General features: G+C 41.8%; 1 protein-coding gene across 7 annotated transcripts in view; it reads left to right on the top strand.

Moving 5' to 3' along the window:
- LOC139761380 (arginine kinase) overlaps positions 1-12,500 on the top strand; it is a 117,504-nt gene that overhangs the window by 32,341 nt on the left and 72,663 nt on the right. Inside the window, exons 1-2 of one of the 7 annotated variants that reach the window (XM_071685504.1) lie at positions 6,522-6,664; positions 8,730-9,344. The exons of 4 other annotated variants lie outside the window; for them this stretch is intronic. In XM_071685504.1, coding sequence (XP_071541605.1) covers positions 9,163-9,344 — 182 coding nt within the window. In that variant the 5' untranslated portion in view covers positions 6,522-6,664; positions 8,730-9,162. Of the gene's footprint in view, positions 1-6,521; positions 6,665-8,729; positions 9,345-12,500 lie in introns of those variants that run through there. 2 more of the 7 variants (XM_071685506.1, XM_071685505.1) reach the window with 2 other exon arrangements.

Here is a 12,500-nt window from a genome sequence, read left to right as displayed (position 1 = left end):
CTAGTGGGAATTCCTAGGCTAGTTGGGCTAGGCTAGTGGGAATTCCTAGGCTAGTTGTGCTAGGCTAGTGGGAATTCCTAGGCTAGTTGGGCTAGGATAGTGGGAATTCCTAGGCTAGTCCAGCTAGGCAAGTGGGAATTCCTAGGCTAGTCCAGCTAGGCTAGTGGAACATCATATAATTCTTATGTTATAATTATAATTATTGTTATAGTTATAATCCTAATGTTGTAGTTATAATTCAGATGTTATAGTTATAATTCTTATGTTGTAGTTATAATTCAGATGTTATAGTTATAATTCTTATGTTGTAGTTATAATTCAGATGTTATAGTTATAATTCTTATGTTGTAGTTATAATTCAGATGTTATAGTTATAATTCTTATGCTGTAGTTATAATTCAGATGTTATAGTTATAATTCTTATGTTGTAGTTATAATTCAGATGTTATAGTTATAATTCTTATGTTGTAGTTATAATTCAGATGTTATAGTTATAATTCTTATTATAAAAACTAAAAATATTATACTAATTCCGGGTTTAATTAAGGGTAGGCTAAAGTAATTATATAATCCTTGTATTAACCAAGTAATTATCTCTTGCAGGTGAGTGGAGACAGTATTTACCAGTAGTTAAGGTAAGGTTAAATACCAATTTTCAACAAGCGATTTTTAAATTCTAAAATTCGTATAGAAAATGGCGTGTGGTAATATAATTTAATTACTTAACATACCAAAATTGGAAGCAAATTTGAATATACGTGGCATTAATTATAACAAGCAAAAGGTATGATGACCTGACCTTTGACCTGACACTGTAGGGTCAGGTCAATGACCTTTTAATCCCTCGTTACAGACTTGACCTGCCAATCATATATATATATTCCCCTCAAACGCTGTATAACAATATAAGCATTCATTAATAAGAATACAAACTCGATTATATGTATGAGATAAATAGACTACACATAGATCATACATGTATGTATACTTATCGTCAAAAAATAAATTTAAAAAGAGGAAATGGGGTTTGTAATATATCAAATCAAAACAAAGTCCCGTATTTTCATCCTCAAACTCTTTTATCTAAAAATAAAATAACTTATAATAAATGACACATATGTATCAAATAATTAAATTAACACATAATTCATTTAATTACCCCAAGGATGAATTATTCTTGACCTTAAGCGTAATATTCTTGTAAACTCTCATTTCCACTCGGGTCAAAAATGGCGGCAAAATTGTCAGTATTGAAACGCGTCGTGTTTGAGTCCGGATAATTCCCCTGCGGTCCTCAAGGTCATCCTACCTTACACCAGACTAGCCAAATGGGCAATTAGATAGTTAATCCGGCACAGACCAATTCATCTCGGCGATTAGTTCATAGCAAAATGAGAAATCTGATCTCCGTTTTCTATGATTAACTATTTTGAGTATTACAGAAAATGGTAGGGTTTAACCACAGACTTATCTAAGTTGCTGAATATCTATAAATATATGATTTCACCGTTGTTATATAACTATATTAAACTCAATATACATTTAAAAAATTCACAGTAAATAGATAAAGTACTTTAGCGATGATTTAAGATGATAAACACGACAATACTTAAGAACAAAGAAGTTTAAAATGTGTTAAATAAAAACCATCCAATTCCTGTACATTCCACCTTAACCACCACTATATAAACGTCTTAAAAAAAATGCCCCCTTATGTATCAGGGGTATATAAACACAGCCACCCCCCCCTTCCTCACCCACTAGGGCTATAAATATTATACACATACCCTCTTATTTATCCTAATTATGTACATTTTAATTATCCTAAATAAGCAGATGGGTTTAAACGCCAACTCGTCCCCTTATCTTCCAACAGGGAGGGCTATAAACATTATATAAACATGTTTCCCTGAACAATAGGTCTATAAACATGGCATAATGCCCAACAAGGGTATAAACATCGTTAAAAATAAACCATTTATTACCGCCATAAACATTACCTTACACCACAAGGGCCATAAACATTTATATAACAGCCCCTTATTTATGACGTTTATAAACATTTATATAACAGCTCCTTATTTATGATGTTTATAAACATTTATATGACAGCCCCTTATTTATGACGTTTATAAACATTTATATAACAGCCCCTTATTTATGACGTTTATAAACATTTATATAACAACCCCTTATTTATGACGTTTATAAACATTTATATAACAGCTCCTTATTTATGACATTTATTAACATTTATATAACAGCCCCTTATTTATGACGTTTATAAACATTGTTTTTTTAAACGCCTTGTTAACCTACCTGGTCTATAAACATTGATATAAATCTAACCTAACAATTGAGGTAAGTTTGAGAGACGTAAAGTTGTCATAGATGATATAAAGGTATGATAAAATGAGGAGAAATTATGGGGAAAATGTTAATTAATTAATTATTACTGGAAGACATTAACCGATTTTTCTCAGATAATTTTTGATTAATGTTTATCTCTCATACGTTGGTTTGACTTGTTAAGGAGGTCGTGTATCTTAGGTTTAACACGGTACGACCCCAGAGTACCAAGACGGTACGACCCCAGAGTACCAAGACGGTACGACCCCAGAGTACCAAGACGGTACGACCCCAGAGCACCAAGACGGTACGACCCCAGAGTACCAAGACGGTACGACCCCAGAGTACCAAGACGGTACGACCTCAAAGTACGAGAGTACGACCCCATAACACGACGGCACGACCCCAGAGCACAAGGGTACGACCTGGTCTTTTGTCACATCCCTTACAGGGTCAGGTCAAAGGTCAGGTTAGGATACTCAGCGGTCGTACCGTCGTGCTTTAAAAGGTCATGCTTAAAAAGCCGTACCGTCGTGCCTTAAAAGGCCGCACCGTCGTGCTTAAAAAGGCCGTACCGTCGTGCCTTAAAAGGCCGTACCGTCGTGCTTAAAAAGCCATACCGTCGTGCCTTAAAAGGCCGTACCTTCGTGCTTGAAAAGGCCGTACCGTCATGCTTAAAAGGCCGTACCGTCGTGCCTTAATAGGCCGTACCGTTATGCTTAAAAAGGCCGTACCGTTATACTTAAAAAGGCCGTACCGTTATGCTTCAAAGGTTACGTATTCCGTAATGCAAGACGTCTTAAAATGACGTACACAAACAGCGCCATAAGACCCTGCCATTCACCAAGCTAAAAGAACGGATTAATAAATCCACTTCCCGCGAACGTCCTGTGAACGACTCCAAGTCGGATGGGCGACCACGAACGCGCGCCATACACCTCCCCAATCCCTGTATATCACAACACATTTATAACCCCTACTGTTTCCCCCCAGTCCCCTCCTCTCTTAATAAATATAAACACGATAAATACTTTATCAGACCGGAGAAGTAATTATTAACGGGTAACGAGGCGTTTAAAAAGCGAGCGTTCGTTGGTTTATGTGACGTCATCCGGGAGCTGGTGGAGGAGGCGGGAGGGGCAAGATGGCGGCGGCCTTGGTCTGGGCGCCCGGGATGAAATATGCCTAACTTTAGGAGGATTAATATGGCTTCCCTTTGTTCCTTAGTCCTACATTTCTCACTATTTGAAGACGTTAATATTTTCTAAGTGTGACTACAGCCTTGAAAGTAATGGTTGACTTATGGTTAAGTAACGAGAGAGAGATTAAATTGAAAATATTTTTGCCGGGAAAAATATTTAAAAATCGGAATATTTTTTAATCTTGTGGTGTCCAAATTAAAAATCTATAGTATTTTAGATATTTAGCGCCTACTTATTCATCTGTGAAATAAATATATTTGCTTAACAATATCAATATATTTTTTCAAAAGAAGGGTTTGAATGTAGACACAGATGTCTTTACTGAAGTTTGTTAAAAAAGAATATAATAAACATTTGTTTTATGTAAATTATACAACTGGCTAAGCGGACATGTTAATGAGGTTGTTGTTGTTTCTGTTGTTGTTAATGCTGTTAGTGTGTGTGTGTGTGTGTGTGTGTGTGTGTGTGTGAGTCTACGGGGAAATGTATGTATGTGTATGTATGTAAGTATGTATATATATGCACGTCTGTGTGCCTGTCTGTCTGTATGTATGTATGTATGTATGTGCATATGTATGTATGTACGTATGTATGTTTGTATGTGTTTGTATGTATGTGCGTGTATGTATGTACGTATGCATATATGTATTTATGTATACAAGTATATATGTATGTATGTATGTATGTATGTATTTATGTATGTATGTATGTATGTATGTATGTATGTATGTATATATGTATGTATGTATGTATGCACGTATGTATGTATGTATGTATGTATGTATGTATGTATGTATGTATGTATGTATGTACGTATGTATGCACGTATGTATGCACGTATGTACGTATGTATGCACGTATGTATGCACATATGTATGTATGTATGAGCGTAAGTGTGTGTGTGTGTGTGTGTGTCGTGGCCAACGTGAGTCACAGGACACGTTACGTAACGCGTCACGCTCACAGGAAATACCCCCCCCCCACCCCCGTCACCCGGGGGAGGGGGGGAGTGATGGTGATGGTGGAGATAATGGTGGTGGTGGTGACTGTGTTGGGGATTGGCCGCGCTGGGGGAGGGTTGTGAATGGGGTTGTGGTTGTTAATGGGGTGGTTGTGGGGGGTGGTGGTGGTGGTGGGGGAGTGGTGGTGGTGGTTGGTTGTTGGAGAGGGGGAGGGGTTAAGGGTACTGGCCCTCCTGGTGGTGATGGAGATTGTGTTGGTGATGGTGGTGAGTGAGGGGTTGTTGTGGTGAAGATTGTGGTGGTCATTCACGTGGAGACAATAGAAAATGGGGGAGGGATGGTTGTAGGTACCACTGAACAGTGTTGGTGATGGGGAGAGGTGTTGGTGGTGAGGGAGAGAAGTGTTGGTGATGGGGAGAGAGAGGTGTTGGTTATAAGGTAGAGAGTGTTGGTGTTGGGGAAAGATGTTGGTGATGAAGGAGAGGTGTTGGTGATGGGGAGAGGTGTTGGTGATGGGGAGAGGTGTTGGTGATGGGGAGAGTGTTGGTGATGGGGAGAGGTGTTGGTGTTGGGGAGAGGTGTTGGTGTTGGGAAAGATGTTGGTGATGGGGGGGAGAGAAGTGTTGGTGATGGGGAGAGGTGTTGGTGATGTGGAGAGGTGTTGGTGATGGGGGAGAGGCGTTGGTGATGGGGAGAGAGGTGTTGGTGATGAGGGAGAGGTGTTGGTGATGGGGAGAGGTGTTGGTGATGGGGGAGAGGCGTTGGTGATGGGGAGAGAGGTGTTAGTGATGGGTGATAGAAGTGTTGGTGATGGGGAGAGAGGTGTTGGTGATGGGGAGAGAAGTGTTGGTGATGGGGAGAAGTGTTGGTGGTGAGGGAGAGGTGTTGGATACATGGGAGAGAATGTTGGTGTTGGGGAAAAGATGTTGGTGATGAAGGAGAGGTGTTGGTGATGAGGGAGAGAGTGTTGTGGTGATGGAGAGAGAGAGAGAGGTGTTGGTGATGAGGGAGAGAGTGTTGTGGTGATGGAGAGAGAGAGAGAGGTGTTGGTGATGAGGGAGAGAGTGTTGTGGTGATGGAGAGAGAGAGAGAGAGGTGTTGGTGATGAGGGAGAGAGTGTTGTGGTGATGGGGAGAGAGAGAGAGAGAGGTGTTGGTGATGGGGAGAGAGTGTTGTGGTGATGGGGAGAGAGAGAGAGAGAGAGGTGTTGGTGATGGGTGGCATTCAGTTATGGGTTATGGGGAGATGGAGGAACACATACATCCACTCTCCTCCCCCATCTCCCCCTCCACGTGAGTCACTGTCCCCCACTTGGCTTACCCCCCAACAACCCCCCCACAACAACCCCCCTTTCTTCCCCCCCATCACCTTATTCCCCCCTCCCCCCGCCCCCATTCCTACCATCTCATCCTCCCCTCCCATTCTATTCTCCACCCCTCCACCATCGCTCCTTAACACACACAGAATTTTAAAGCTTGAGCTTAAAATAGCTGTGCCTCAAAGCACAACTTGAAGCTAAATTGTGACATAGAAACAGAAATCACAACCCCCCATGATATGGGGGGGGGGGTTGTTGATGTTGTATCGGGGTTATGAAAGTTACCGGTGCGTGCTTGACCTCAATATACAGAACAAGACCTTAACAAGCGATCAAATTCGTCATCTACGGTTATATTAATGAGTTCAATACCATTTACTTTAAAGAAAACTAATTTGCTGATGAATTAATAGTGTCTATAAAGAAAAGTTTTAATCTAAGATGACTACCTAAACATTGAACTTTCACACTGAACCCCCTACATAGCCTTACAAACTTCAAGTCCCATACATAACATCTCTACATTTAACTTCCAATTGTAGTACCATGATGATGGTACTTAATGATTCCATCATCAAGTCTAATATTCCCGAAACTACTCTTTACTCACAAATAACACGAGGAAGATCGATTTATCGGGGTTCCTCTGGGTGTAATTACCATGCGGCGTTGCCACGTCTCTCCCGGACCGACCACTCTAGCTTAGTCCCACGATCGCTCTCTTGTTTTGCGTCCCTTTGCTCCGTGTCCGGTGGGAAAAAACAAGAGGACCATCTCCCACTGCGAGTGTTGGTGGCTACGTAACAAGTGGTGTGGCAGTGGAGTCGCCCAAGGTGGGGATGATCCTCAGAGAAGACATTAAAAATGTCGGGCAAAATGTGTCACACGTCTGGGCACAAACATACACGTGGCGACGTCAAGTCAGCTGATCTGCCTTGGCGGCCGTTGATCGCGTTCATAAGTGAACGGATTTATTGCACGATTTGCAAAATGCGATAATTTGTGTACACGAGAGAAAAATTGAGTTGAAAAAAATTTATTCCCGAAATGGGAGAAAGTGTTATATATCGCTGTTCATACTAGGAAAATTAATATTTTTTTTTTTCAAATGTTCGTTACAATATGGTGGTGTTCCGCTAAGAATTGTGTTTCTGTTAAACCCATTAAGTTACATTAAATTAATGAGAGTCATAGATACTTGTTTTATAAAAATTATTGTAGTATTGATTTGTTTTTGAAACAATGTTATAAAATAACCCAAACTCGAATGCCATTATCATATCCTTCGGAGAATTTTTTAATTTGATATATTTTTCCATTTATATAGGGAGTCGATTTATATAATCTATTAAATGACAATCATCCCTATATTAATTACTATATAGAAAGATACAGATGAGAATAGCATATACGAGACCATACTTATATATTCAGTGGATGTAAGATGCCCTTTGGCCAGTCCAATGTCAACTGGCCATTTTTACTCTTACATACCAGAGCTCTACAATCTAACGAGCTAGAGCCATCAACACCATGGAACTACATCGCTCTATAGAGTCATAGTTTAATATTTACAATTTACATATCGTTCGTCTTACTGTAACATCAGAAGCGTGGATTTAATTATTAAAACTATTAAATTGGTCTATTATTAATTAGGTTTAGAGTGCTCTATAGCCGTCATGGGCTAGAGCTGCCCCCACCACATAGAGTCTGGTTCAAAGTTCACGAAGAAGATAACACTTGGGTCAAACCTGTGAACCATGACGTCACTTCAACTCAAAGATGGCGGAGTTCCCAGCTATCTCTGGATCCATGTTTCTTTGCCCTCCGTAAAAACCCTAACATGCAAATTAGATCTAGTAGCGCGCGTGCTTGTGATGACGAAATAACCAACGTTTAAAGTGGAAGTAACACAATGGTGTAGAAAGTCCCTTTAAAGAACGAAAGTAAAAAAAAAATGTTGAGGAAGTATCGTGCATCTGGACACGGTCAGATACACGTGGCATTGTCAGCTGATTTCGAGCGCCAAAATGTCGATGGCGTTCGTAAATGGACCGATTTATTGAACGAGTCGCAAAATACAGCAGTTTTATGCACACGATAAAAATACAACATGCGTAAAATGTGTTATGTGTTCAGCTGTTGATACAAGGCACATAGAAGAGTCAAAATTCAATAAACGTGAATATTTAATTATGTTTGTTCAACGAAAAGTAGTTCTCGAAACGTTACTTATTATTACTTATAAAAACCGTAAAGTATTGATACTTATACTTAAGTTATAATTCAGATGTTTATTTCTTAATGAAACATTAAAACAAAATAAAACCACACTCGAATGTCACAACAGGTAAACAAAAAATATCTTACAAGTTTGATATATTATCTGATTACCATTTCACAACAGGTCAACATAAATTATCTTAAAAGTCTGATATATTATCTGATTACCATTGTAATGGGTTAATACCATAATGGGAATTCCATAATATTTCATAATTCCATCAATATTAAACGATATTAAACGAAGATTTACGGTAAATATAATGTTTACTGTCTTCTTGTGCGTCCAACATGGCGCCTACGACATGTTCTCAGGCATTTGCAGTTCAATTAAATCATTTTATAGTCTTCAAACACGTGTGTGTTTAATATTTATATTAAAAAATTATTGATAATTGTACATTTAATAAATATATGTACGTGATGTGATTTTGATTATTTTATTACGTTGGAGAAATATGTTTTTTAATCCCATAGTCAAATCTCTTATTAATTCTAATTGAATCTATATTTACTCTTTCATATATATATATATATATATATATATATATATATATATATATATATATATATATATATATATATAAGCGATGTTTTGATATGGATGAACAGTGAAACACAAGAATGAACAGTGACTGAACCCTGAACTCTGAACCCCGGTTCATTCGAGATAACGAGACTGCGAACCCGAGGAACAGACCACTTACGAACGAACCATCAAACCAGCGATGAACCATGAACAAGGGCGTGACGACTGAGCTCCGAACTGTTGAATGAACCACTTAACGAGACTCCGAACCCCGTCAAATGAACCAGTAAACGAGACTCCGAATCCTTTTACATGAACCAGTTAACGAGCCTGAACGCACACGACTAACGAGCTGAACGAGCAGTTAACGACCGAGCTCGGCAACCCCCCCTCGAATGAAACGGTCTACGACCCCGAACTACCGAAGCTAACGAGCCAGACGACCAGTAATGACAGCATAGACCCCGTTGGACAGACGCTGTCGCCCTACCTCCCTCCCTCCCCCGCCCGCGGATAATGGCCTGGCGTGGGTACATTTGCTACGTGTTGGCGGGCGTGGGCGTGGTGAACCTGCTGGTGGGCGCGCTCATGCTCTACCGCCTCCACCACGCCCGTGAGGCGGGCGTGGAGGAGCGGAGTAGAACGCCGGAGCGCTGGGTTCACAAGGAAGTTCAACCCGGATGTAGGTCGCCAAAAAGGTGAGGTCTGTGCGTGTGTGTCTGTGTGTCTGTCTCTGGTTGCTAGGTGCTAGGTGCGTGTGTGTGTGGTTGCTAGGATTATCATTCCTAGCACAGTTTTGTGGGTCGAGGGTCCATGTGTACCTGCCTGGGTCCATGTGTACCTGCCTGGGTCCATGTGTACCTGCCTGGGTCCATGTGTACCAGCCTGGGTCCATGTGTACCTGCCTGGGTCCATGTGTACCAGCCTGGGTCCATGTGTACCTGCCTGGGTCCATGTGTACCTGCCTGGGTCCATGTGTACCTGCCTGGGTCCATGTGTACCTGCCTGGGTCCATGTGTACCTGCCTGGGTCCAGGTGTACCTGCCTGGGTCCATGTGTACCTGCCTGGGTCCATGTGTACCAGCCTGGGTCCATGTGTACCTGCCTGGGTCCATGTGTACCTGCCTGGGTCCATGTGTACCTGCCTGGGTCCATGTGTACCTGCCTGGGTCCATGTGTACCTGCCTGGGTCCAGGTGTACCAGCCTGGGTCCATGTGTACCAGCCTGGGTCCATGTGTACCAGCCTGGGTCCATGTGTACCAGGCCTGGGTCCATGTGTACCTGCCTGGGTCCATGTGTACCTGCCTGGGTCCATGTGTACCTGCCTGGGTCCAGGTGTACCTGCCTTGGGGGGGGGGGTACATGGCTCTGTTCCCCCTCCTTCCCTCCCCCTCCTCCCCTCCCCCATCCCCCCATCCCCTCCCCTCCTCATTCTCCTCCTCCTGGGGGGTTGAATGAGGGGAGGGGAGGGGAGGGGAAGGGAAGAGGAGGAGGGGGAGAGGGAGGGAAAGTCCTGCGGAGGGGTATTAGGGAGGGAGTGGAGGGGGGGGACAACAAAGAGGGGGAAAGTAGGAGGGGGGGAGGGTTCGAACCCAAGGCGATGGAAGTTGATTTACTCTCTCTCTCTCTCTCTCTCTCTCTCTCTCTCTCTCTCTGTATATATATATATATATATATATATATATATATATATATATATATATGCTACGTCACATGATTACTAATTGGTCGTTTTGGACACCTCGAGGGGGTGTGTGGGCCGCTTTGATAACTGTTTCTTGCCCAACACGTCTAAGCTTTGGACTGGCACACATGAAGACAGCTGGTTACCCACTTCCATAATTCGTATATATACTTTTCCTATGTCTTATTTACCCTTTCATTAGACTCTTATTATTATTGATTATCACTTAGTATTATTTTTTATCATTATTTTTATTATTATTATTATTATTATTATTATTATTATTATTGTTATTATCATTATTACTACTATTATTATTATTATTATCATTATTATTATTTTCATTATTATTATTATCATTATTATTATTATTATTATTATTATTATTATTATTATTATTATTATTATCATTATTATTATTATTAGTTATTATTATTATTATTATTATTATTATTATTATTATTATTATTATCATTATTATTATTATTAGTTATTATTATTATTATTATTATTATTATTATCATTAATATTATCATTGGTTTCTTACATTAATTATAGGTCAAATACAGAAAATGGGTACAACATAGAAAATGGGGCTCTGAAAAGAGAATGGGGTTCTGGGCTTAAGAAAATGATCTTTTAACACATACACACTAGTGTGTGGGATGATATGTAACATACTACATACTAATATGTAGGTTGATATGTAACATACTGATAACATACTAATATGTAGGTTAATATGTAACATACTGATAACATATTAATATGTAGGTTAATGTGTAATATACTACCTACATACTAATATGTAGGTTAATATGTAATATTCTACTTACATACTAATATGTAGGTTAATATGTAACATACCAGGGTGAAGTTCAACATGCAAGGCCGTGATAACGTACACTGTGGCCTGATAGCGAGGGGAGGGGGGAGGGGAGGTGGAGGGAGGGAGGGAGGGAGGGAGGGGGGAGGGGAGGTGGAGGGAGGGGAGGTGGAGGGAGGGAGGGGAGGCAGCGTGTCCCATCCCCCAACACCCGCTAACCCCTCCCCTCCCCTCCCTCCCTCCCTCCCTCCCCTCGCCCGGCGACGTAATATCTACCCCCCCTCCCCTCACTCCCCTCCTCCTCCCCTCTCCCTCCACACCCACCACCCGGGGTATGGATAGGTCAGGAACAGCCAGACGTTCCACCTCACCACCACCTCCACCTCACTCCACTCCCTCTCTTCCACTCCCTCTCACCTGCTCCATGTGCCTCTCCCCCCCCACTCTCCCACTCTCCCTCCCCTCACTCCCCTCCTCTCCTCTCCCCTCCCTCCCTCCACACCCACCACCCGGGGTATGGATAGGTCAGGAACAGCCAGACGTTCCACCTCACCACCACCTCCACCTCCTCCTCTCTCCCACTCCCTCTCACCTGCTCCATGCGCCTCTCCCCCCCCACTCTCCCTCCCTCTCCCAGCGTAGCTGGGCCGTGCGCAGACTTATCACCGGCTCAATTCCATTATCATCCATCTAAGTACTTGACCATTTACGACGTCGCATTTACAATTTACATAAAAAAATGTAAAAAAAAAAAAAAAAAAGAACCAACGTGCAAGTTCTCAAGAGGGATGTCGCGCGTTTGCGCGGGAAAACGGCCATGTTTAAAAAAAACCTTCCCTCGCTTATTCTAGAGTGTTCGTCCGTCCTCTTCATACGCCAGAACGACATTTAACTTTCCAATTTAACATCCAGAATGATAATAACCTTGAGGTGGGCACGACGCGCGCGTGATAACCATGTTAAATACTAGCGCGGGGGAGGAGATGCCATTGTCCCGTTCCTCCGTACCGGCTGTCCAGCCACGGAACACACACACACACACACACACACCTGTCATGAACTGGTTAGCCATGACAGGTGTGCTGAGTGACAGGTATGTCGTAATGAAGACAGTAGTCATGTCATTGACAGGCGACATGAGAAATGACGGTAAGTCAAGAGACACGGGAATGGACAGAGACAGGTGTAGACAGAGACGCGTGTGGATAGAGACAGGTGTAGAGACAGGTGTAGACAGAGGCAGGTGTAGACAGAGAGAGGTGTAGACAGAGACAGATGTAGACAGGACACAGGTGTAGAGTGACGGGTGTAGGCAGAGACAGTTGTAGATAGAAACAAGTGTA

This window comes from Panulirus ornatus, chromosome 40 (assembly GCF_036320965.1).
Source record: "Panulirus ornatus isolate Po-2019 chromosome 40, ASM3632096v1, whole genome shotgun sequence".
In the NCBI taxonomy this organism is placed as follows: Eukaryota; Metazoa; Arthropoda; class Malacostraca; order Decapoda; family Palinuridae; genus Panulirus; species Panulirus ornatus.
This window is presented reverse-complemented; position numbering and strand designations above follow the sequence as displayed.